At 38.4% G+C, this 27,469-nt stretch overlaps 1 protein-coding gene across 2 annotated transcripts; it reads right to left on the bottom strand.

The window, feature by feature from the left end:
• Positions 1-69: 69 nt before the first annotated feature.
• SLC51A (solute carrier family 51 subunit alpha) lies at positions 70-24,501 on the bottom strand. 2 transcript variants are annotated; one of them, XM_051985526.1, is made up of 9 exons: positions 24,307-24,501; positions 22,467-22,561; positions 11,410-11,564; positions 8,326-8,399; positions 7,706-7,864; positions 6,720-6,831; positions 6,331-6,477; positions 1,926-2,031; positions 70-615 (listed from the first exon to the last, which is right to left on the bottom strand). In XM_051985526.1, the coding sequence occupies exons 1-9, from the start codon at positions 24,342-24,344 to the stop codon at positions 479-481; spliced, it is 1,023 nt and encodes a 340-aa protein (XP_051841486.1). In that variant the 5' UTR covers positions 24,345-24,501; the 3' UTR covers positions 70-478. The 2 variants fall into 2 exon arrangements, with proteins under 2 accessions (XP_051841486.1, XP_051841487.1); XM_051985527.1 differs by having other exon boundaries at positions 70-588.
• Positions 24,502-27,469: the final 2,968 nt, after the last annotated feature.

Below are 27,469 nucleotides of genomic sequence, written 5' to 3'. Positions count from 1 at the left end.
CTAGTCTCATTTTGTTCTTATCCCAACCATCTGATTTAGTCATTCCCAAAGACTAAATTGTGTAAAATATTTGCAGTTTCAAAGGATCTGTTATATTTTGACAATACTAGCAAATTTACATTTCATTTGCTTTGAGTTGTGTCCCCAGATAGAGTATGGTGAACTTTTATGTACAAATGGACTTTTGAGTATTCTGACTTTAGGTTGGACCTCTGTATGTACTCTGCTTTCCATCTTCCCCCCCAAAACCCTTACATTTTCAGAGTTCAAAACCCCATCATTTAATTTTTTTTATAAAATCTTTTCTTTTTTACCCCCACCAGTACTTTATCATGTTAAAATATTCAACTTAATTTCTATAGTTGTTGGCAGCCTGCATAATGACAGAATTTCCATGTTCTTGTTGTATCTGGATTGCTGAAGAAGGATCTTTTTTGGTGGCTCCAGCCATGTTTTGAGAGAGCCAGTCTATCTTCGTTTAAGCATCAGTTGCAGAGGATGGGTCCAAAAAAGAGAGAGGTTCAAAGCCCATCTTAGCATCTCGTTTCCGATAGTATATCCTTGTCAGCACACTCATCAGAAAGGTCTCTATTACCAGAAGGTGGCAGTTCATCACTAACAAAATATCACATAGATTGCATTGAGAAACAAAGGCAGTAGCTTGCTGACATATTCAAGTTTACATAATCTATTGAAAAGATTGTTAAGTTATTTCAGTAAGATTCAACAAGTGTTTTCTTGGTAAAAATATTAGAGTAGTTTGCCATTTTTTCTCTCAAGCTTATTTTACACATGAGGAAACTGAGGCAGAGTTAAATGATGGGTCTAGTGAATAGGTCTAGGACCCAGATTCTAGGCCCAGCTCTATCCCCTAGTGCCATCTAGCTGCCCTGTTAAAAAGGATTATTGGTTTATCAGATTTCTGACTTCATTTATGTGATATTTCTCTGCAAGATTTCCTAGGATTACCAGTTAAGGCTTGATTGATACTAGTGCATCTAAGTCACCTGAAAGTAAGTTTAAATCTCAACTCAGTAATCCAGACTTATTACCAAAAGGTTGATGTTACTGGAGATTGGTTGTAAAATCCTCATTATGGCTTGTGCCTACATAGACAATAGGACCTGTAGTTGGGAAGATGCATCTTCAAATTCAAATCCGGCCACAGACACTTCCTAGCTTTGTGATCCTGAGCAAGCCTTTAACCCTGTTTGCCTCAGTGTGCTCATCTGTAAAATGAGCTGGAGAAGGAAATGGCAAAACTATTCCAGGATCTCTGCTAAAACCCCAAATGGGGTCATGAAGAACACTATTGAAAAATGGCTAGACGACAACATACAGATAGCAGGGCCCAAGAAGAATAAAAAATTAGGCCACCCCATATTTGCATAGCACTACAATAAGGATATTGATATAAGAGAAAATATTTCTACCTTAGAGATCAGGAAATGGGCCTCCAGAGGTTAAGATTTCTCAAGGCCATAGTAAATTAGAGGACTAGGACTAGTGTCCAAGTCTCCTGGCTTTTAGCCTAGTCCTTTAGACTCCAAGATAAGCTCTATGAAGATATTAAAGAAAAAATGCGTATGATACAACTAAAACTATCTTATTCCACAATATATCTCTGTAAGCATGGCCTTTCCTTTGATTACACCAAAGGTTATGTGATAGAAATTGTAACAGTCATTGACTCTTGAATGTTCTCCTTGTTTGGGCTTGACAGCTAGTTTCAAGGTATTGAGTTTTAATTTTCTCTCCCTATCTAAGGCAGAGGTGTAGAGAATCAAGGTGGCTTTGACCTCTTTAAAGATTCTCTTCTTAAAAACTGAGCATCTATAGGGGTTTGTCTCTGCTTTCTCTTTGTGTTTTTTTCTTCCTCCCCAGCCTTCTTTTAGGAAGTGAGTTAAGGATTTGCAGATACTCACCTTGGGACCTGATTTTAGAGGAAAAGGGGGGAGAACAAGCAATCTGTCCAGTACTGGCCAATATTGAGAAGATAGAGGGTTGCAGGGCAGTAAATATGAGGAGCACCTATGGAAGAGAGCAAAATGGGAATGCATCCTAGAATGTTCCACTGTATTTGGAGAAGAATAGAGAAAATGGACCAAAAAGAGTAATTGAAATTATGTCATGGGATGACAGTTGATGGAACTTGGAGAAAAGAGAGAAGGACATGTTATGTCTCTTCACTTATTGAAGGACTGTCATATAGAAAAAGGAACTTATCCTGCTCCTCTCTGAAGGGCAGGACAAGGAACAGCTGGTAAAAATAACAGTGTTAAGCTTCATGGAAAGAACAACTTCCTAAAAGTTGCTGATATTCAAAAGTAGAATTGGTTGTCTTATGAATTCTTGTCACTTGGAGTCTGCAAGTGAAGAGTGAATGACCACTTACTGGGGTTATCATAGATCAAGACTTGTTAAACTTTTTTCCACTTGTGATCCCTCTTTTCCCTGAGAAATTTTTATGTGGCTCTGGGTATATAGATATATAAAATAGGAATACAAATCAAACATTTATTGATCATCATAATTTCACTACCCCCACATTTAGGTAGGAGACCTCATATGGGATTATGACCCACAGTTTAAAAAGTAGGTCATAGACCAGATGATGTTTTTAGTTCCTTCCAAATGAGATTTGTAACTTTACCTGAAAAGAGTAAAAGCCCTGTAATTTCTCAGTGTGAGTATAGATAGACTAGGTTTTCAAGCATTTTTTTCATTGCATATAGGTTCAACTGTGTTTATATTGAAATGATAGCAGAGTCAGAGACTCCAAATTTTAAAATCCATGTAAACCAGAAAACCTCCCCTTAAGAGTTTTCAGTCTCTTCCTTCATCAAACATTTGGCTGAAACTGCTAATCAAGAGCAATATGTATTGTTTAAAAGCTCGTAAAACCCTGACTTACCTGGAGGTACTGATACATAAACAGAGTAAGCAGAGTCAGGAAGAACAGCATAAAGATTGAATTGGTTGATCCATTGGTTAATCAAGTCAACCAACACTTATTAAGCACCTACTTTCTATGTATTGTATAAATCTTCATTACCTTTGCCTAATCCAATAACTGCTATTTGTCTTAAAGAGTTCCATTATACCAACTTAGCTTATTCAAGAGCAGGTTCTGAGTTTCCTTCTATTCCTTCATGCTTATCATGAGTAGGATCTCACAATCACAGTGCATTTCCCCATATGACCTTGGACTGCACAAAGAAGTTGTTTTTCCTGTTAGAACATTGTTCAATTGAACCTTTGTTTTATGTCTAGCATCATAGATAGGTTTTGCTGAACATAAAAAGAATTATAATGTCTGCTTTCAAGAAAATTAGGATGTAGTTGGGGAAATAAAGCTACTTTAATGTATCATCAGAGAATATTGTTAGGTATTATATACAGATACTCAGATGACTTAGTAATCTCATTAATTTTTAAGTTCCAACAATACAGCTGGCCATCCTTCCATATCTATCTATTCATCCTGTGAATCTCTTCCTTGATTTCACTTCTTACTGAGAAATTGTCAGTAGACTCCAAACATCTTCTTTTCCTATGATGCAATTTCTTGATATATTTTGCTTCTTTTCATTGGAGTTCCATATTGATAATACGTTACATGCTGCCTAGACAATTGCTGTCAGGATGTGTGTGTGTGTGTGTGTGTGTGTGTGTGTGTGTATTTATTTTGAAGTATCACTCAGAGGCCCGGTCAAGTACTGTACCACATGGATGCTTTACCCTGCTCCATTTTTCCAACTTGAGTCAATTTATCCCTGAGGTACCCTGGTGGCCCTTACTCCCTGGGGACCCACCATATTGGTGCCAGCCGTGTGGATACCTGATTAGCTTAACTCTACTGCAGTTCATCACCCCCAAATTTAAGCAATTGACCAGCCTCAGCCTCCCCAAGTAGTAAGGATTATAGGCGTATTTTGATTCTCACTGCCACATGGTACCACTAGTTAGGTAGTGGTTGTTCAGTCAACTCAGTCATGTCCAACTCTGACTACTTGGGTTTCTCTTGGCAAAGATACAGGAGTGGTTTGCCACTTCCTTCTCCAGCTCATTTTACAGATGGGGAAATTGAGGCAGACAGGGTTAAGTGATTTGCCCAGGATCACACAGTAGGAAGTGCTTGAGACTAGTTTTGAACTCGTGAAGATGAATTTTCCTGATTCTAAGGCCAGCACTCTATCTACTGTGCCTCCTAGTTGCCTATAGTAGGATATAATTATTAAATTAACCCAGATATATCAATGATAAATGTTGTGGGCCATTTGCAAAGTATAAACTTGATACTATTGGTCTGAGTTATTGTTGAAGGGAGTTTAAGGTGGGCTGGAAAGATGAGTGCTATTTGAATAGTTGGAGAGGAGAAAAAGAGCCTTCTAGAGCATTAGCAGCTGGGAAAGGACTCCTGCAGAAGGTGGGAATTGGACAATCTTGAAGCCAGGGAGATTAAAGAGGTGGAGGGGAAGGGGCAGAGTGTTCAAGGTACGGGAAAGCCAGTGGAAAAACACCCCTATAGGAAAGGGAGGATCTTGTTTAAGGAAGAGTAAGTAGATCACTGTAATTGGAATGAAGAATACAAGATTGAAAAGATAAGGCTAGCCACAAACTTATGTCCAATGAAGGATTTTTTAATTTAATCCTGGAAGTTTACTGAGTGAGAGTAGGGGCAGAGACATGGTTAGTTCTGTCCTTTAGGAAGATCACTGAGACCTGAATAGAAGGTGAACTAGAGCAGGCAAGACTTGAGAGCGTAAGTAGAAATCTGTTTGTAATAGACCAGCAGAAGGTAAAGATGGCCTGCACCAGGTGGGAGGGTATGTGAATGGAGACAAGGGGATGTATATATAGGAGATGTTACAAAGTCTAGCAATAGATTGGATATATAGGGTGAGTGAGAGTGAGAAGTCAAGAATCACATTGAGGTTTCAAACCTGGGTGATAGGAAAGATGGTGGTGCCCTTAATAATAGGAAGAGAGGAGGGCTCTGAGGGGAAGATAGTAATTTTTGTGTGGGACTTGTTAAGTTTGAGATTCTTGTAGGACATCCATTTTGAGATGTCCAAGAGGGAGTAAGTGATATATGATTATAGCTCAGGATTAAGACTGGATATATAAATATTGGAATCATAGTTGAATGTATGGTAGCTGATGAGATCCCCAAATATAAAGTGAAAAGAGGACCCAGGACAGAACTTTGGAGAGTACCATATGTATTCTTTTATAATTATTTGTATGTATATTTTGCACCCTCCCAATTGTAAACTCTCTGAGCAAGGAGTGTATCTTAACTAAACTTCCCTAACACCTAGAACAATCTTCTGCATGTGCTTAATAAGTGTTTTTTGAATGTATTAACCTATATTTGAGAAGATGAGGATATAGATTAGAGCAATGGCATTGGAAATATAATAAGACATGAGATAATAAAAATTAGTATAGAGGAAGTTGATACTCATAATTGGGAAGTGGGGGATGACTAAGAGGAGAGAGTTAAAGATAATTCTGAAGTTCTTAGGATAAATGGAACAATGATGGAGAGAAAAAAGAATTCCTAAGGAGGTTTCATTTTGAGTATTGGCAGGATATCCCAATGGAGACATCTTAAACTCTGATGGAGTTACAAAATTATTGGTAAGATCCAAGAAATAATGGTGATTAAGAATCTGGAATTCTGAACACTGACAGCTGAAGAATGTCCTGAGGCAAGTTACTAGAGATTATTTTGCTACATTGAAGTCATATGAAGAAATTTGGGGAAATGTGACAGGCTTCTAAGCATTTGAAGGACTGGTAATATAGATGAAGGGCAGTTTAGTGGTGCATAGAATGCTGGGTCTGAAGTCAGGAAGGCCTGAGTTCAAATGCAGCTTCAGACTCCCCCTGCTAGTAGTGTGACCCTGAATAAGTTACTCAACTCTGCCTCAGTTTCCTCATCTGTAAAATGAGCTAGAGAACTTCATTCTAGTATCTGTATCAAGTAAACCTCAAATGAGGTCACAAAGACTTGGATGTGACTGAAAAGCAACTGAATAACATGACAGCAAATATTCACGGCTGCGGTCTCTGAACCTTATGGCTATACTATGAATGCTTTTCTTTTTCAGATTTTTCTTCTGATTTAACTTCTTACCCCTTTTCCCTCTCCGTGATTCATCTCCTTTAGTTAGTTGAGGACAGATCAATTTTCTGGCTCCCCAAACCTAGAGAAATCGTAGGGATTCCAAATTTGGGGATAAGGGCAGGGCTCTCTAGCTCAGGATACTGTTTCTTTCAAGCGAAGAAACTGACAACATCGGTGCACTTAGATGCAGTTACCTGAAAGAGGGCAAATTTGCCTCCCATGTTCTGAGCGCGTAAGTGTAACCTGGCCTGGCGGAAGACGATGCCCAGGGCCCAGAGTGCCAGTAAGGTGGACACACCAAGGACAGTGTTCATCCATAGGGCTGTACTCCCTGCAGAGATCTGGGTGGATCAGAGAAGAAAGGAGTCGGTGATAGAATTCTGCCCAGAATCTTCTGTCCCATGATGATGGTGAGAGGGAAAAGGCCAGAGTGCCCTTCCCCTCCTTGCACTGTCATGTTGGGCCTTACTTCCCCACATAAACCCCTACACTGCTTTGTCCCACCAGAATAAGGCAGGGTCTCTTACGTTTGCTCATTTGGAGACAGCGTGGAATGAGGCTCATCCCCTGGACCCCTACTTACATCTGACGGATCATAGATGCCATCAGGTATCAGCATCAGCCCCAGCAGGACAAAGACCATTTTGAGGAAGGCGTACTGGAAGGGGGCCAGGACTAGCACCTGCAGCTTCCTCCTGAGAAGAGTGAGAGGGATCCTTGGCACAGAGCCCACCCCTCCTTTGGTGGACAGCCAAAGTGGTTGCTCAATTTGGGTTAAGTGGATTCTCTCATCTTCTGGGGATTGGTAGGAAGGGAACAGAGAAGAAGCTAAGAGCTGAGTTTAAATCCCGTCTCAGATATTGACTGTCTGACTTTTGAGCAAGTTAGCTATTCAGTCTCAGTTTCCTCATCTATAAAATGGGGATGGCAATAGCATCTTTCTCCCAGTTTGTGAGTAACAAAAAATGAGATAACATGTAAAACATTCACTAACCTGAAAGTGCTATATAAATACTTGCTATCATAATACTAGAAGGCAGGACATCCTCATTCCAGGCTCCCACACACCCTCATCTCAAAGATAACAACTAATGGGCAAAATTCAGGGTCAAGGCAATTAGATGAGTGTTGACTCTGGAGGCAGGAAGATCCGATTTAAAATCTTGCCTCAGACACTAGCTGTGTGATTGCAAGCACATCATTTAAACTCTTACTAAGTTAAAAATGGGGTTCATAGAACCCATCTCAGTATTGTTTTGGAAATTAAATATTGTGAAGTGCTTAGCACAATGTCTGGCACATAGTTAATAAATGCTTCTCTTCCCCTCTCCAAGCACCAAGAAGAGCCAAATGAAGTAGTTAAAAGCCGATCTGCCCTTGTTAATTACTGTTTGGAAGTGTCTCTCTCTCTCTCTCTCTCTCTCGTTCTCTCGTTCTCTCTGTCTCATTCTCTTTTTCTCTCTCTCGTTCTCTCTCTCTCTCTCTCTCTCTTTCTCTCTCTCTCTCCCTCTCTCCCTCTCTTCCTCCTCTCCCTCCCTTTCTCTTCCCTCTCCCTTGCCTTTTCCATACTTGGTAAGAATGAGGTGGGGACAGCAGGGGCAGCAACAGCAGCATGGGCCAGTGTGGACTACCATCGGGGTATCCTTCAGCGTCCTCAGTACTGCTTCCTTCCCACCAAAACCTTGCACCATGACCAGCATCACCAAGTAAAAGCAAATGGCAAAATACCTGGGGACAGAGAGGAAGGGAAGGAGGAAGTTAGCTGTCCTAGGAGAAACAGATTTATTGCCTGAAGAAGGGTAAATGTGAAGTAGAAAAGAGATGGGGCAGCAGAGCCTGGCCTTATGTGTGGAACAGCGAGATGAGAGAACAGGAGCAGGGGACAGTGGAAAAGGAGTTGTGTGATTCTAGAAATGGGAAAAGGAATGCTCCTTAAGAAGAAAAGGGTGCTTCTTAACAAAAACCCTTGGCTTCAGAAGAGCTGAATAACCAGTTTGAGAAGTGCTCATCTTCTGATCAGGTTTGGGAGCAGCAAGCCCCTGATCAGCCCCATGTTGGGCAGAGGTTACAAGCACAGAGAGAAGAGCAGAAGCTGAGAATGTTCAAAGCTAGATGGGCAAAAGCAGAGCACGAAGGCATGTGGGATTAGGAGTAGAAGCCAGACCCTACAGGGGCACTAGGATGCTTACGAGGTGACAGCCATCTCCACGAACACCAGGGAGCGGGGTATCCACAGTCCACAGCAGCAAAATAAAGATACTACCTACTTGGAAAGAATCAAGACAATCGGTTGGGAGAAGGGAGAATGCCTCCTAGGACAGAGCATCTTTTCGCTATAGTTCCAAAGTCCAATTTCTTAGGTGGGTCAGCCCTAAAAGACAATCGTATGATTTCAGTGGATACATCAATGAAGTCACTCCCAAATTTATGCGTTCAGCCCTAAAATCTTCCCAGCTCCAGGCTTGTATTTCTCTCTGCTAGACGTGACTGCCCTGTTGCCCCACCAGCACCTTAAACATAACAAGAAAGTCATTTTTTCTCTGTCTTAGTTTTCTCATCTATAAAAATGGCTGGTGGTTCTGTATCACAATCCCTAGGATAATTATTTTAAACCATCTCCCTTCAGTCCTCCAGATTTGTCCTTCCTCCTCATTCTTAGCAGTTTGTCCCATCCAATGTACCTGAAAAGATTAGTGAGCTGCCTCAACTCAGAGAAAACAGTGTTAAGAATCTTAAAGGGCAAGAAATTTAAGACCTTGGGAACATGGGTGATTTTTAAAATTTGTTTTTTATTTTTATTTTTGAAATACTGACACTATTTGTAAGTTAGGTCTCCAGAAGAGGATTGGAAAAAGTGAAAATCTGGTTAAAAGGTACTTGTCTAAGAATGAGTTTGGGATTTCTGAATAATATGAATTGTTTTACTATCCCTCTTCTTCTCTTTACCTGAAATTGTATCCCCTAGAACTGAACTCCCCTGGGAGAGTTTATCTACTCAGTTTTGAAATTCTGCCCAGAGCTGTGCTGATTAGGGAATAAGTGCAAACTCACCCAATCCACTATACCCAGCCAACCCTGAACCTCTTCATGATGTGTCATCTGCCCTGCTGCTGCCTTATGTTCTTCCTTTCTATTCCCACCATTCCATTTTCCATCTCCTGTTCTGCTGTGGGCATAGTAATTAAATCAGGGCTAGCATCCTTTCTACATACAGCATCCCTGAAGTTCTCCAGAACCAAAATATCTTTTGGTAGATGGACAGGATTTGAATTATCCTTTCTATTACAGTAGTTAGCCTGAGCAGATCAAACTACTAATTACTCCATTTGCTCATTACTGCCATTCTCCTTGGTCCTTAGTGAGTGGAAGGAGAATAAGCACCTACTATGTGCCAGGCATTGTACTAAGCACTTTAATCGTATTAGATTATGCTGTAAATTCTTTGAGGACAGGATTTGTCCTTTGTATTGGATTCTCAGTACAGAGCACCATATTTAGTATATAAAGATTTAGTAAATTCATTTTCTTTTTCTTCTCTTCCTTCTTCCCTTCCTCCCTCCCTCCTCTTCCTCCCTTCCCTTCTTCCTTTTCTCCCTCCTTCCTTTTCTCCCTCCCTTTCTCCCTCTCTTCCTCCCTCCTTCCCTCCCTTTCTCTCTTCCGCCCTCCCTTCTTCCTTCCTTCCTTTCTTCCTTCTTTCCTTCTTTTCTCTCTCTCTCTCTCCCTCCCTTTCACCCTCCCTTCCTTCCCCCCTCTCTCTGTTTTTTCTTTACAACCAACTTAGCTTTCTCTCCCCATCACCCTACTGAAACTGTTCTTTGTTGGATCATCATTTAATATCCTACCCCTTGATTATGGTTGTCCCTCAAGGGTCAGCCATAGATTTTTTTCTCTTCTTATCCCATAGTCTCTCCCTTGGCGACTTCACCAGTTATCTCTGAAGGTGTTCATATAGATTATTTGTGCCTGGTCTGTGGTAGAGCCTTCTGAACTCATATTGGTCCAGTGGGTCACACTATCTTGACTACAATATAATGATATAATTTTGGTCCTCTTTGAGAACAAAGGATAACAACCAACCAATTTTTATTCTATTGATGGCACTACCATCCTTCCAATCTCCTAGGTCTATTACTTCAGAAATATTCTTAACTCATTACCCACATTCAATCAGTTGCCAAACCCTACATCTGTCAATCTCCCATCCATCTTCTCTTCATTCACAAGGTCACCATCCTAATTCAGGATCTGTCCATCTCGGGGGTGGGGGTGTGTGTCTATTCAAAGTCTTCTAATTGATTTTCCTTCCTCAAGGCACAGGTTGGGCCACCCAAGCTCAGAAAAAATTTATTTACCCTCCTTATAGTATCTAAGGCAGGGGTGAAGAACTTTTTTTTTTTTTTTTAAATCTAAGGGCCATTTGAATATAACATTATTTATGGCCCTTTCAAGTTACTGAACTCAAGCAGAGGGAGGCTGTTGTTCCTAGCTTGCAGCTCATCATCCACTGGAGTTGCCTTAGCAAATGATTTAGAAGGGCCTTATGTGGCCTCCAGTTTGGACATTCCCCATCCTTGGTCTAGGGACTCTTTAACTGACTCTAATCTATCTTTCTAGGAGTATCTCACATTACTCTTCTTTATGTCCTCTTCCATCAATTAGCTTTTCCCCAATCGTGACATTCCATGTCCTCTGGCCTCCCATCCCTCTTCATCTTAGACTTTCAAAAGTCTTACCTTCCTTCAAAGACTTAGCTCAGGTGTCACTGGCTCCATGAAACTTTTCTTGAGTCCCTTTGTTGTTAATGCTTTCTCCTACCTCAAATTTTTATTGATCTGCTTTATATAATAGTAATAGTCATAATAACAATAGGTAGAATTTATCTAGAACTTGAAGGTTTGCAAAGTGCTTTACAAATATCATCTCATTTGATCCTCACAACAACCTGGGAGGTAAGTGATATCATTAGCCTCATTTTACTAGGTGAGGAAACTGAGGAAAACAAAGATAGGGTCATTTTTCCAGCTTCACATAGCTAGTGAGTATTTGAAGCAGTGAAATGGGAAATATTTTTGAGAGGTGAGACTCATTTTTGAGTCTCACAAAATATGGTGAATTCCACAAAAATAAGCATTTCATAAATCTTTGTTCAGAGAAATGAACTGAATGGAATTCTTGCCCTCTGGAGGATAACTCCTCAAACACTTGAAGAGCTGAGTTTGAAGGCTGCACTATTACTGGTGGTCCTGCCCTGCCAAAATTGGTAGATCTCTCACCGTTGGAGCAGAACTAGTCCACATTAGGTTCTTCCTTTTGAAGGGGCATCTTGTATTCTTGTACAGGTAAATGGCGTCCTCCAAGTATATGATGACAGAGATCACCGTGAATAATGTCAGGATCCCTGTGATAGCCAGCTCCATGGAGTTCAATTCTGAAGTGCAATAATAAGTAAGAATGACTTATTTTTACACAATACTTTGACATTTACAAAGTGCTTTACATAGATGATTTAATCTGATCCTCAAAACAATCTTGGAAGTCAGGTATTGAATATATTATTACTAGGGACATTTTAATACCTTACCCAAAGTCAGAAGGGGCAGCTAGCTATATGATGCAGTGAATACAGGCTTGAAGTCAAGGAGACTCATCTTCATGAGTTCAAATCTACCCTCAGACACTTCTAGCTGTGTAACCCTGGGCAAGTCACTTAACCCTGTTTGCCTCAGTTTCCTCATCTGTAAAATGAGCTGGAGAAGGAAATGGAGAACCATTCCAGGATTTTTGTCAAGAAAACTCCAAATGGAATATGAAAAATCGGACATGCTTGAAAAAGACCTGAATAACAAGATCTCATCCTCCTCTTCTTGATACTCTCTTCTCTCTGCACATTCAGGAAATAACTCTCTTCTGGTCTCTTCTTCCTCCTCCTCCTCCTCCCTACCAGACTACTCCTCCTTAATCTCTTGCTGGATTGTCATGCAGGCCATACCCTCTAACTTGTTCTTGTCTTCCTTCTCTTCTTCCCCTTCATCTGGTGATCTCATCAGTTCCCATGAACTTAATTATCATTTCTGTTGATGATTGCCTGTTCTATCCCAACCTTTCTGCTGACCTCCATCTACCTTTCAGAAATCTTGAACTGGATTTACAGTAGAGATCTGAAACTCAATATGTCCAAAACCCATTATCTTTTGCCCCAAACACGTTCCTTTCCCAAACTTCCTTTTACTTTTGAGGGCAACATCATAGTTCCAGAACTTCATCCTTGACTCCTCGCTCTCTCATCACCCATATCAAATCGGATGCAGAGGTGGAGGAAAGGGGAGGGATTGCCCCTTGGTTTCACCTCTGCAACATATCTTAAATAAGCCCCCTTTTCTCCTCTGACATTGCCACTATTACTTCACTCCTGAACTATGGCAGTAACTTGCTGGAGGGTCAGCCTGCCTCAAATCTCTCTACTCTCCAATCCATTCTTTCTTCAGTTGCCAAAGGGATTTTCCTAAAGTATATGTCTGACCATATCACCATCATCTCCATCTCCCTTCTCCATTCAGTGGTTTCTTATCACTTCCAGAGTCCAATATAAAATTTTTTTGTTCAGTATTCAAGGTGAGAAAAATAACTTTTTCTCTTACTGAGGACATCCCTGGAAAGTAAGTGCTCTTATTAGCTTCATTTTACAGTCAAGGAAACTGAGGCAGACAGAGATTACATGCCTTGCTCAAGTTAAATATCTGAAAACCAAATTTTAACTCGGGTCTTTTAACTTTCAAGTCTCTCTGTTCACTGCACCACAGCTGCCTGGTTGTAACTGGCTTTAAGTGCCAGAGAGGTTTGCATCTGATTCTGGAGGTGATGGGAAGCCCCCATCATTTATTAAGTAGAATAGTGACATAATAAGACCTATGCTTCAGAAATGTCATCTTGGCAGCTGTATAGAAGATGAATTAGAGATAAGAAAGCTATCATTTTAGAAGCTATTATAATAGTCTCTCCTCTCTCTTCTCTCTCTCTCTCTCTCTCTCTCTCTCTCTCTCTCTCTCTCTCTCTCTCTCTCTCTGTCTGTCTCTCTCCCTCTCCTTCTCCCACTTTCCTTTCCTATGGAAGTAGACTTCACAATTAAAAAGCTCTTGCTTTCACAGCTATGTAAGAACAACTATAGGGAAGTTAGGTGGCTAAGTGGCTAGAGCACTAGTCCTGGAGTCAGGAAGATCTGAGTTCAAATTTGACCTCAGATACTTCCTAGCCATATGACTGTGGGCAATTTACTTAACCCTGTATGCCTTAGTTTCCCCATCCCAGTTTCAAATGAGCTGGAGAAGGAAATGACAAACCATTATGGTATCTTTGCCAAGGTAACCCCAAATGGGGTCACGGAGAGTCTGGCACACCAAAAAAAAAAAATGACTAAATGATAATAAGAGATCAATCACCATTGCTGGGCAGGGAGAAGGAGTGGACAAGTCTGGAGAGCCTCACCACACTGGCCTAATGGAGAAAGCTGAGCTGTTTCTTGTGGTTACTGACTGAATATGGGAAGTGAGGGTAACTCCAGAGTGGCAAACTTGGGAATGCTAGTGGTGCTTCAACAGAAAATAGGATCTCTGAAAGAGGGGTGTGTTTGAAGGGCTCGGGGTGGGGGGGACTGAGGGGGAGTGTATAACACTGTATGGAATTACAGCAATGTTGTTTTAAGAGTGACTTTGAGCAAATAATTTTGACTATTATAAACACATAAACAAATTATAAAAGACATAAAGAGTCTGAACCCTAGATATCATCCAATTTCTCTTGCCCACCCTCCCTATCCAATTTGTTTCCAAAGCCTTCTTTGCAACATTTTTTTAATATATTCCCTTCTCTCTCTTGACACTGCCATCACTCTAGTACAAGTCCTTATCTCCTTGCTGCAGAACTATTGCAGTAGTCTGTGTGTGTGTGTGTGTGTGGATGGGGAGAGGTGTCTGCCTGCCTCCATTCTCTCCCCATAAATCCTCCACTCATGCACCAAAGCAGTTTTCCTAAAGTTCATGTCATATATACCCTTATCCTCTGCTCAATAAATTCTCTTGGTTTCCTATCGCTTCCAGAATCATGTACGGAATCATTCAAAATTCTCTATAACCTAGATTTCCTTCAGACTCCCCTTGCTTTTCAGGATTTTCAGGACACTGGCATGCTGCTTTTCACAATAAGATACTCCATCTCTTGGTTCTAGACTGTTTCTCTAATGACATCCCAGGCCTAAAATGCTCTTTCTCTTCCCTGGTTTCCTTAAAGTCCCAAATGAATTCCCAACTACAGAAAGCTTTTACTAACCCCTCTTAATTCTAATGCTTTCCCCTTGTTAATTATTTCCCTATTTTTCTGGCATAAATTTGTTTGCATACTGTCTCAATAAATTGTAAGCTCCTTGCCATCAGGAACTTTCTTTTGTGTTTCTAGTATGTAGCAGAGTGTCCAGCACATAGTAAGCACTTAATAAACACTTGATGGACTGACTGGCACATCTAAAAGAATGAGTAGATGGGAATAAACAAACCATCCTATAGAACATATGTGAGCTCTAAGGCATTATCAATCAGAGGCTGCTGGTTGGTTTCTCAGTCTACATGATGGAGGTGGTGAGGCTATAGCAAAGAGGATTGAGCACAGAGCCAGGAAGGTTGCCCACTCAATAGATTTTAAGAAAAATGACTCATAATAAATCAAAAATCTTTTGTAGTTTTCAATAATAACTATACAAGGACATGCATAGAAAACATGCACATATTTTAAATATATATATTTCTACATGTCCATGATATTTATTCTAGTTATCATTTTGTTTGGGGAAATGAATAAATGATGGATATCAATATTCATTAAGGAAATTGGTCTATAATTTTCTTTATCTTTTTTGACCCTACCTGGTTTAGGTATCAGCAGTATATCTGTATCATCAAAGGAATTTGGTAGGCCTTCTTCTCCTATTTTTCCAGTTTGTAAAATATTGGAATTAAATTGTTTTTTAAATGGTAAGTTGAATTCACTTGTAAATTCATTCGGCCTTGAAGATTTTTTTCTTAGGGAGATCATTACTAGATTGTTTAATTTATTTTTCTAAAATGGGACTATTTAAGTAATTTATTTTCTTCTCTGTTAATCTGGGCAATCTCTATTTTTGTAGGTAGATCTATTTTATATATTGACTTCCTTTCTAGAAGGACCCTGTTAATTCCTTTAGGGAATAATCTAGACATTATTTATCTCTAAAATTTGTTTGAGATTTTTCCTTAAGTTCTGTTACTATAGAGGGGAGCAAAATGAGCCAGATAGTATGAGAAAAACTAAACCTGCTCCCCTTTATAGGGCAGTTTCCTCCAGGATAGAACTCCATGGAAGTCACTCAAAATGTGGAAGCACCTTGATTGGAAATGGTGCTCTTCCCCACGCTTTCCCTACTCCTTACAGGGAAATATAATAGAGATCAATTTTAGACATGTTACACTTAAGATACCTATGCATGGGATATCTAATTCAAGGTTAAAAAAATTGTTTAAAAAGTTTTTTAAAAGTTTGTAATTAGGACTGAAGCTCAGAAAAAAAGAATGGGGAGTATGCGTGTGCATGTGTGTATGTAAATATGCATATATATATACGTTCAAAATATACACAGACATATTCATATTTAAATATATTGCACAGACACATACATATGCACATATCCCTGTCACTGAGAGCAAGTATAGAGAGAAAAGACAGAAGTCCAGGAAAGAGGTTTGAGGGCAGTTTATAGTAACAAAGGAGGATTGAAAAGTGGTCAAAAATGTAAGAAGAGAAAGATTGGAGTCAAAAGATCCAGAGAGAAGAGAATATCAAGGATAAGGTCAAACAATTCACAAGCATTTATTAAGTACCTACTGCATGCCCAGATCTATTCTAGACATCAGGATTAAAAGACAAAACTGAAAGTTTTCTTGCCCTCTCTTAAATGCTAATACATGAAATGCTACAGAGAAGAAGTAGTTAGGTGGCTCAATGGATAGAACTCTGGACCTAAAGTCAGGAAGAGCTGAGTTCAATCCAGCCTCAGACACTTATTAACTATGTGACCTTGGGCAAGTCACTTAATCTCTTTCCCTTAATCCACTGGAGAAGGAAATGGAAAATCCTTTTAGTGTCTTTGCCAAGAAAGCAGCAAGAACACTGTGCCACCTGGCACAGTGGATAGTTCTGGGTTTGGAGTCAGAAAGACCCATCTTCTTGTGTTCAAATCTGACCTCAGACACTGACTAGCTATGTGAACCCTGTCTGCCTCAGTTTCCTCATCTGTAAAATGAGCTGAAGAAGAAGACTACAAACTATTCCGGTATCTGCCAAGAAAATCCAAATGGGGCCACACATTGATGGACACAGCTGAAAAAGACTGAACAACATCTTTGCCAAGAAAACAACATGGAGAGTATGATCCATGGTATCGTGAAGAGTTGGATATGACTGAACAATGACAATGACAGAGAAAACAAGGATTGAGAAAAGACCATTGAAGATAGTCATGAAGAGATCATTGGTATTTTGGAGAAGAAAAATTCGTCTGAGTAATGAGATCAGAAATCAGATGGCAGGGGTTGAGAAGTGATAGGAGACAAGTGGAAGTAGTTATTTCTTAGATTTTGGCTGAGAATGGGAAGAGAGATAACAAATTAACAGATCCTACATCTAGAATTGGAAGGGACTTGAAACTCCAGGAATATGAGTCAAATGAGCTTTTCTTAAGTATAAAGGAAACTTAGAACTGATTTTTTGGCTTCAACAGAAAAAAAGAGCAACCTAATGATCTAGTAAGATGTTGCTTGTCAAATGTTTGTGGCAGCCCTTTTTGTAGTGGCTAGAAACTGGGAAATGAATGGATGCCCATCAATTGGAGAATGGTTGGGTAAATTGTGGTATATGAATGTTATGGAATATTATTGTTCTGTAAGAAATGACCAGCAGGATGAATACAGAGAGGCTGTACATGAACTGATGCTGAGTGAAATGAGCAGGACCATTATTGAACAATAGTTCAAAAACAATACTGTGTGAAGGTGTATTCTGATGGAAATGGATATCTTTGACAAAGAGAAGATCCAATTCAGTTCCAATTGATCAATGATGGACAGAATCAGCTACACCCAGAGAAAAACACTGGGAAATGAATGTGGACTAGTTGCATTTTTGTTTTTCTTCCCAGGTTATTTTTACCTTCTGAATCTCATTTTTCTTTTGCTGTATCTAAGATATATTTTAACATGTTTAACATGTATGAGACTGCCTGCCATCTAGGGGAGGAGGTGGAGGGAGGAAAGGGAAAAGTTGGAACAGAAAAGAGTACAAGGGACAAATGTTGAAAAATTACCCATGCATATGTTCTGTCAATAAAAAGCTATAATAAAAAAAAAGATGTTTTTGGTCTATATTCAAGTACCATATTTGCCACTTTCATCAGCCAGATAAGTAGATCTTCCCTAATAATTCCTTCCCTTTTAATCAATACTGCATAAAATTTGTTCTAAATCAGCATTCCCTGTACCATATTTCATGGAATTCTGGTGTTCTGAGGGTATGTGAAGAAAGATTCCATGAAAAAGTGTTATAAATAATTTCTTCCTAAAATATTTTTAAATTATGTATGGATTCATTTATGTTTTTTGTTGCTTTTTTTTAAAGTCTTAATTTCCTCTTTTGTACCAAAATATCACCTGCTCCCACCCTCTCCTTATTGCTGGGATTTTTCATACTTTCAGGCTCCCTAGCCAATGGTTCTCAAAGAATGGCTCAGAAAATCCTTGAGGGTCTCAGAAATCCTTTCAGAAAGTCTATAAATTCAAAATTAATTTTTATTTCTAATATGGTAAATATCTATAAATGTAACCCACATAAACAAAAATGCTTTTGACAGCGGCTCAATAGTTTTTAATCATATAAAGTTACTGAGAACAAAACTTTGAGAACCATTGCTCTAAACCAGTGGATATTTCCAACAATATATTTTCATCAAGAAAAAAACAAGTGGATGACAAATGTCTCTTGCTCAGATTAGAACTTGCATTTAGATGCCCGTTTATATAGAGTTTGTCTATCAATAAGCACATTTGGGACAGAGAGTACATATGGACAATGAGTTAGGCCTGGAGTTTAACAGGAAGAGGAAGGTGGGCTGAATTACCTTCAAGAAATTACAAAATTTCTTCAATGTCCCATACTTCTCATGTGATGAAAAATGTAAAATACGTTAGTCTCAAAAGAATTAAAAAAAAGAATAACAATAGAGGGCAAAGAAGAAACAACTAATGAGAATGTCCAAAGAAAACAGGAGCAAAGATATCATCAGTTGTTGTCTCATGTATAGTCTTGATATATCAAAAGACCTTAAGAAAGGTAGAATGTTTAAGATGAACTTTAACAAACTGAATATATGGTTCCTGGAAAATGTAAAAACTTAGCAAATTCCCTTAAAAGTTAGTCATCTGATCAACTGTGATGGACATGGTTCTTTTCAACAACAAGATGATTCAGGCCAATTCCAATAGACTTGTGATAGATAGAGCCATCTGTATCCAGAGAGTGGACTGTGGGGATTGATTGTGGATCACAACATAGTATTTTCACCTTTGTTGTTTTTGTTGTTTGCTTGCTTGTTTTTTTCTTTTTCATTTTTTACTTTTTTGGTATCATTTTTCTTGTGCAGCTTGATAAATGTGGAAATCTGTTTAGAAGAATTGCACATGTTTAACCTATATCACATTTCTTGCTGTCTAGGGGATGAGTGAGGGAAGGAAGAAAAATTTGGTACACAACATTTTTCAAGGGTGAATGTTGAAAACGATCTTTGCATGTATTTTGGGTTTTTGGTTTGTTTTTTATTTTCCTTTTTTCATTATTTATTTATTTACAAAGCATATGCATGGGTAATTTTTCCAACATTGACCCTTGCAAAACCTTTTATTCCAAATTTTCCCCACCTTCTGCCTACACCTTCTCCTAGCTGGCAGGTAGTCTAATACATGTTAAATATGTTGAAATAAATGTTAAATTCAATATATGTATATATATTTATTACAGTTATCTTGCTGCACATACAAAAAAATCAGATCAAGAAGGAAGGAAAAGAAAAACTGAGAAAGAAAACCATGCAAGCAAATAACCAGAGAGAGTGAGAATGCTATGTTGTGTTCCACACTCTGTTTCCATAGTTTTCTCTCTGGGGACAGATGGTTCTCTTCTTCACGGTACAAATGGAACTGATTTGAATCATCTCATTGTTGAAGAGAGCCATATCCATTGGAATTGATTGTATTATAGTCTTGTTGCTGTGTAAAATGATCTCCTGGTTCTGCTCCTTTCACTAAGTATCAGTTCATGTAAGTCTCTCCAAGCCTCTCTGAAATTATCCTTTGCATGTGTTTTGAAAATAAGAAGCAATTATTAAAAAAGTTACAATCATCTTATTCCAACCAAACTTTACTTTAAGTGCCAAACTCTGGCTTCTCTTTTGACAGCTTTTATATACCATTAAAAACACAGACATCCTTAAGTAGAAGCAAAGGAAAAGAAGAAGAAAGACTGGCCTCAGAGTTGAAGGCAAGAAATTACAAGTAGTCAGTCAAAGCATCCTTGTAATATTAGGAGAAATCAAGGAAGTACTTCAGTATATTGGATGGACCCTTCCCTCCCTGCTCTTCTTACTGTAGTCCCTCTGTGGAGAATTATGGGAAGACTTGGAAATAAATCACTCAGGATGAGTAGGCATGGATAACTTCAGACTATATCCAAATTGTTGTGATTATAGAGTTCTTGAGGTAGTTGGTTCACTATGTTTTAAGCCTGGAAATATTTAATTTAATGTTCCCTTAGCAAGCAGCAATTTTTACAATCCTCTTCTTTCAACTATTTGCCATTTTTTAATTTAAAATTTTTTTATTTCCCCAAGTAACATGTAAAACAATTTTTTTACATTTGTTTTTAAAACTTTGAGTTCCAGATTCTCTCTCTCTTTTTTCCTATCTCTAGTTAGAAGGCACATGTGATGCTATGCAAAACATTTCCATAAAAATCATGTTGCAAAAGAAAACATAGATCTCCTCTCCCTACTTTCCTAAAAAAAAAACCCTTGAGAAAAATAAAGTAAAAAAAATATGCTTGAATCTATATTCAGGCACAATCTTTCTCTGTGTATGGATAGTATTTCTCATCGTAAGCCTTTCAGAATAGTCTTGAATCATACAATCCTTTAAGAAAAATCTCAGGTTATATTTAAAATTATTTTCTTAAAGGGCACAACCTCCAAAATAGTCCCAGTTTGACTCCTTTATGTTCATGAAAGTCCTATTGTCTAAGACTCTCAACTTTGAGTTTTAACTATAATTTCTTATGTACAGTCAGTTACTAAATTTTATTGATTCTTTCTGCATAATGTTGCTCAACTCTGGAACTTTCTAGCCTCATTATCTTACTTTTGGATTGGTGTAATAATCTTCAATTAGTTTATCTCTGTCTCTTCCCATCCATTCCATCCATTTATTCCTATATACATTTATTAGTGTACATACTGATAAATCATTCTAACATACTACTTCTGTCCTGCCACTCCTTTCCTCAAAAACTTTAAATGACTCCCAATTGCTTAAAGAATAAAGTCCAGATTTCTCTGTTTTTCAAGGTTCTCCATACTCTGACTTCAACTTACCTTTCCAATCCTCTTTTATTTCCTATTGCTTCCTAATAGAAACCTTTCGATCTAGCCAGTCTAGCCTTCTCTCTTGTGCTCATTTCTGTCTGTGCTATTTTATTCATTCTATGTCTCCCACCTGTAGGGTCTGTTTCATCTCCTCTCCAATTTTTGCTCATCTTTTTAGGGCTCATTTTATATTCCACCTTATCTATGACGTTTTGCCCAGTCACCCTTCTCTGAATTGCTTTTATTGTCTGTATCATTCATTTGGGCCCTTACACTGAAATAAAAACTAGTAAATGATTAACTGGTATGTCAGGGTAACTTGTCTCCCTAATTAAACTGGGGGCTTCATGAGGACAGGGATGATGTCTTATCATTTGTTCATATGAGAAAAAAAAAAGGTTGGGGCAGCTAGGTGGGGCAGTGGGTAGAACACCAGTCTAAAGTCAGAAGGACCTGAGTTTAAATCTGATCTCAGATACTTAACACTTTCAAGCTATATGACCCTGGGTAAATCACTTTACACCAATTGCCTCAGGTAAAAAAACCCAATTAAAAAAAGGTTGGCATGGGTTTTCCCCCCTAAAGTTTCATGAACAGCTTTTGTTTTGTTCATGACTATCATTTCACAATAATTTCCTGCTCTTCTTCTCACCCCATAACATAGAAATCTCATAACAAAGAAAAACGATAAATAAAGCAAAATAGACACGGAGTCTGCTTTTTGAGATGGCTAAGTGATCATGTTTCCCCACTCAAATGTTCTGTTAACAAAGAATTCTATACTATATATGTAACAGATAGGCATAAAAAGCAAGTTTATAATGAAATCAGATACCTAGGGATAGTTATCCTGTTCACATTTGGTAAACCTTCATTATGATCAGCATTGTCTAATCTAATTCTAGTTTAATCCATAGCATGACCCGATTCAGTTGTTTTTGCACTTGAGTGCTAAGAGAGTTTTTCGTAGAAAAACATGAAACTCATCTGCCCGCTGAGATGCCTGCTTGAGAAGGCAACAGAGCTACTGACTATGGGAGCAAAGTCAATGTACAGTTCTAATTGGAATTTTCTCTTAACTTGCAATTTCGTGACATCTGGAAACAGCTACCTTTTAGAATTAATACCCTTGGACCCAGCAGTGCCATTACTGGGTCTGTATCCCACGGAAATCATAAAGGAGGAAAAAGGGCCCACATGTGCACAAATGTTTGTAGCAGCTCTTTGTTGTGGTGGCAAAGAACTGGAAAGAGAGTAGATGTCCATTAATTGGGGACTGGCTGAATAAATTATGGTATATGGAGGTAAAGGAATATCATCGTTATATAAAAATGATGAATAAGCTGATTTTAGAAAGTCCTGAAAAGATTTATACGAACTGATGCTGAGTGAAACAAGCAGAACCAGAAATAAATTGTATACAATAACAGCAACATTTGTATTTCCTAGAGATTCCTAGCATTTACAAGGTTGGATTTTCCTGTTGGTTTTTTTGAGCTATCCAGTAAGTAAATAAAGGATATTTTACACCCGAGGATATATACTGTCAATTTAGGAACCCATTCAGGACCTTTTCTCCATGCTTTCCCCTCCCCCTCCAGATTGTGTCAGGGATGTGTGACTCACTAGTCAGGAGCTGGGCTGCTGTGGGAGGATGAGAAAGGCATTCGACTGGAACGCTGTAGTTGATTGTCAGCAACTGGAAAAGACTGGGTGGAAACCTGGGGGAGAAACACATCTCACTAACCCCAATGTTCAAAATCATGTAGAAACAGAGGATTTGATGCAGGCAAGGATCTCTCCCTATATTACTCAATGATTTCTCTAGCCACTGTCTCCTCCAACTATTATGGACTGGCTTCTGTAATCATTGGTAAGATTCACATCTAGAAGCGATTTTAGAGATCCTCTAGAATCAGTTCTGATATTTTACAGATAAAGAAATTGTGTCCCAGAAAAAGAAAGGGCTTTTTAATCCCAATTAAAATCAGTCCAAACTATTTAAATTTAAGATACTAATTATTGTGGGTGAGGAATGATAGAATTCATCACATCAAACAAATACCAAAGTTCCAGAATCAAAATGAACCTTCAACCTGAAGAAACATGTTTATTATAGAGCAGAGTCAAGATTTGAACTCAGGCCTTTGGTTCCTAATCCAGGGTTCATTCTGCTATATTTCATTGCCTCTGTGTGTGGGTTAATTTCATTAAAATTTTTTAAATTTTGTTTTCAAACAAGTGACTGATTTTATTTATTTATTTTAGCTTTTTTTCCAAAATATATGCAAAAATATATGAAAGTTTTCAACATTCACCCTTACAAAACCTTGTGTTCCAACTTTTTTCTCCCTCCCTTATTCCATCCCCTCCCTCAGATAGCAAATAATCCAATATATGTTAAACATGTACAGTTCTTCTATACATATCTCCGCAATTATCATGCTGCACAAGAAAAATCAAAGGTTGATCTCATTTTTTCTCAGTTTGTCCTACTTCAACAAGGAATTTTGTTGGAGAGATCCTTGACTAAGCAGCTTGACTCTGAAAAATCTATTTTACTCTCTTAGCAAGACTTGGCATGGAGTGGGAAAGGAGAAAATGGAAGAAAATAAGCTTTTATATAGTGCCTATTATATTTCAGGCATGGTGCTGAAGTATTTTACTATCTCATCCCATTGGACTTTTTAACAACAGTCCTTCCAAGTCAATGCTTTTTTTTTTTTTTTTTTTTTACACATTTTACATTTACATTTAAGAAAGCTGAGGTAGACAAAGATTTTAAGTGACTTGCCTAAGCTACACAGCTAGTAAGTGTCTGGAGCTGGATTTGAACTCAGGAATTGCTGACTCTAAGCTCAATATTCTATCCACCACCAAATACCACCATGATATAATCATTCTGATTTTGGAATCAGAGAAAGTGGGCTCAAATTTTGCCTCTGATCCCTACTGTCTGAGTGACCCTGGACCCCAACATCCTCTTCGATAAAGTGTGAGAGTTAGGCTGAGTTGACCTCTTCTAGTACTAGCTATGATTCTGCAACTGCTTTCTGGGATTAATTTTGAATTCCAGGAAACCTGGCTTTCCTACTTATCAGTGTTCCATCCTCCTCTCCTCTGAGCTGGGGTGGCCAAATGACTCGGAGAAAATTACTCCTTTTTACATGGGGAAGAGGCAAAGAATAAGGGCCAGCATGTCAAATAGAACCACTATCTAAGGGCATTCTAGGTCACTAGTAGTCTTCTCCCTAGCTGCGTGACCAAGAAGAATCCCCAATCCCTCTCCCTGGGCTGGACTGCTAACTCACTCCCTTTCTTTACCGGGAAAAGGGTCAATATAGAGGTTCCCTCTATGAAAATTGGGAATAGGGGCTACATAGGTACAAGCAGGCTTATTTGGGAAGGCTTATAATTTAGCAAACAAACTTCCAGGGACTTACGGTTCCAGAATTGTCTCACTTACCTGGGATCAGGTTTTATCTGAGAATCGCTTAGCTCCATTATCCAGAGTTGTCTACTGCGGTGGTCTGGCTGCCTCAAGAGGTGGGTAAAGGTGACGTTCAAGGTGGGCTTTGGCTGAGCTGCTGAGATTTCAGTGTGAAGCTGATGGTTTCCGTGCTAATCCCCTCCTTCCTGTCAAGCCAAGTTCCTGGTATCAGAGTTCATTCCCAGAGAAATGTAATCCTCTCTGATCAGTGGAATGCCCCAGGTCCTGGCTCCTCCCTGATTTTTTTTTTTTTTTTTTTTTTACTAACAGAGATGAACCTTATCCATGCTAAGAGCCCTATTAGGGTTGGCTGTCAGTAAGACTCCTATCATGGGAATCAGGGTCCCAAGGCATTTGAAGTGAGCAGAAATCTTTTCTCCTCCTTTATGAGTCCCTGATGAGGAAGATGGAACTTCCTTTCTCCATTATAATTCCATGTTCTTATGCCCAAAGAGCTATAAAACTCTGCATACTCTTTGATCCAGCAATTCCATTGCTTGTCTATATTTTAAAGACCTCCAAAAAAAAAAAAAAAAAGGTGGTGATGGTGGTAAGGAAGACCTATTTGAACAAAAATATTTATAGCAGCAATGATGGCAAAGAATTGGACATTTTTTTTGTGGTGGCAAAAGATTGGAAATAGAGAGGATGCCCATTAATTGGGGGATGGCTAAATAAGCTGTGGTATATGATTGTGATGGAATATTACTGTGCTATAGGAAATGACAAACAGCATGATCTCAGAAAAATTTAGAAAGACTTACATGAACTGATACATAGTAAAGTGAATAGAATCAGGACTACGTTGTACACAGTAACAGCAATTTGCATGACAAAGAATTATGAATGATTTAGGTATTCTCAGCAATACAAAGATCTAAGACGTCCCCAAAAGACCAATGATGAAACATACTGTCTGCCTCTAAAGAAAGAAATGATTTAATTTGAATAGAGATTGAAGCGCTCTATTTTCCATTTTCTTTTATTCTCTTTTATTTGTGTTTTCTTGTATAAAATGACTAATATGGAAATGCTTTACACATTGAGCATTTATAAACTATATCTGATTGCTTACCATCTCAGGGAGGGATAGAGGAAGAAAGGAGGAATAAAATTTGGAACTTAAAACTTAAGAAAAAACAAATGTAAAAGATTATTTTAACATGTAATTGAGAGAAAATTATATAAACATATGATATATATGCATATTATATATGTATATATATATATATTTCCATGGTTTACAGGCAGTCTTTGCCTATCCCTATAATTCTATTAGTACCTTTCCTTTGTTGATTATCTCCAACTTATTCTGTTTATATCTTATTGCTACATATTTTTTTCCTTCTTAGATTATGAGTTCCTTGAGTCCAGGGTTTGCTTTTAGTACATGGTGGGTACTTAATAAATGCTTATTAACTTGACTTATTGCTAAGAGTCCAGGGGAAGGATACTTAGGTGAGCCATCCATCAGCTCTACTCTTTTCTTCTTACATATCCCTTTTCATCTCTGGAAAAAAAAATGGGACCCAAGGTTTACTTCATGACTCAAGGACCATTCTTAGGAACTGCATTTCAGAGAACAGAAACTAGAAGTTAGGGAGAGGGGCACGTGGAAGCCTTGGCCAAATATACTTGGCTAAACTCTACTACCTTGTCTGTACTATCATTGGTAAAGGAGGACAGAACTGCTAGTGGGGACAGGTCAGAAAGTAGTTTTCCAGGGTATTCGGTGTTAAATTAAAATGAGAATCTAACCATATCAGGGGGAATCATGTTCATAAATTCAGGGAAGAAAGAAAGCTTAACATATTTCTTGCCCTTGAGTTAGAGAGATAAATGATGACTAGGTGGAAAATCCCCATATGATTAGATTCTCATTCTATTTTAATACCAAGTGCACAAGAAATCTCTAAGAAGAGCAAGAGCACGCTGCTTACCAGCACCTCTGTCTTTCTTCACTCAGTTCCTAAAGAAGGGCTTGAATTCTACCTGGAGGTTGGGAAGAGGTGATGGAGGTGATGTGTGATAGTGGCTGATTAAGTTATTTTCCTGTTATTTATCTTTTTCTAGTTTTGTACATTTCTTTGTTAAAGAAATTATACTTTTTATATTTTATCTCTACTATCTATCCCCTTTTCTCTCATCTTAGCAGAAACTTTGTTCAAGCCTTCACTATTTCTAATCTGAATTATTGCTGTACCATTCTAATTATACTCCTTGCTTCTACTCTCACTGTCCTCCAATCTTATCTTCTACCCAATTGTCAAAATAATCTGTTAAGGTTTAAGTGTGACCATATCATTCCTGTATTTAAGAGTTTTCAGGGCTCACTATGATTAAATGCATATTTTTTTATGAGTCAGATAAAATACAAATTCCTCTGTTTGGCCTGTAAAGCTCTTTACAATATGGGTTCAAGCTATTATGAACTTATTTCATATCACTTCCCTTAACTGTTCCAGCCTAATTGGATAACTCCTAACCTGACATTCAATTTCCCATATCCATGCTTTTGCAACCTCCCGGTTGGAATGAATACTATCCTTTTTCATTGTGTTTCTCAAAATCCTTTGCTTCATTGAAGAGTAAGTTAAGGTTTCCTTTTTTTTCATCAATAGTTACAGTATTTTTTGAATTGGATTGGTGGAGACAGCCTTGGGGGCCAGCAGATGGGATGAGGAGAATGGAGGGGATAAATAAGTTTCATATCTCCAAGTACCCATTGAATATCTTGAACTTGATGCCTCACATATTCAATATTTTGTTTTTTCCAAATACATGCAAAGGTAATTTTCAACATTCATCTTTGTAAAATCTTAAGGGTGTTACAAATTTTTCTCCCTCCCTCTTCTCCCCAAGACTGCAAGCAATACTATATAAGTTAAGCATGCAATTCTCCAAAACATATTTCCATATTCATCACAGACATCTTAAATTCAATACAATTAAAATGGAATTCATTACAATTTCCTCTCAGATTCTTCTTTTTTCTTTTCCCATTATATTTTCTGTTTTTCCTTCTAACTTTTCTATTAAGGGAACTGCTATTCTCCCACTCACCTAGGATTATAATAGAGATGAAGTCAACTTTTCATTCTCTCTCCCTTTCTCTCCTTTCATGTTCAATCAGATACCA

The sequence above is a fragment of the Antechinus flavipes genome, chromosome 3 (assembly GCF_016432865.1).
Source record: "Antechinus flavipes isolate AdamAnt ecotype Samford, QLD, Australia chromosome 3, AdamAnt_v2, whole genome shotgun sequence".
NCBI classification, from domain to species: domain Eukaryota; kingdom Metazoa; phylum Chordata; class Mammalia; order Dasyuromorphia; family Dasyuridae; genus Antechinus; species Antechinus flavipes.
Note: the sequence above shows the minus strand (reverse complement) of the source record. Positions and strands in the feature narration are given on the sequence as shown.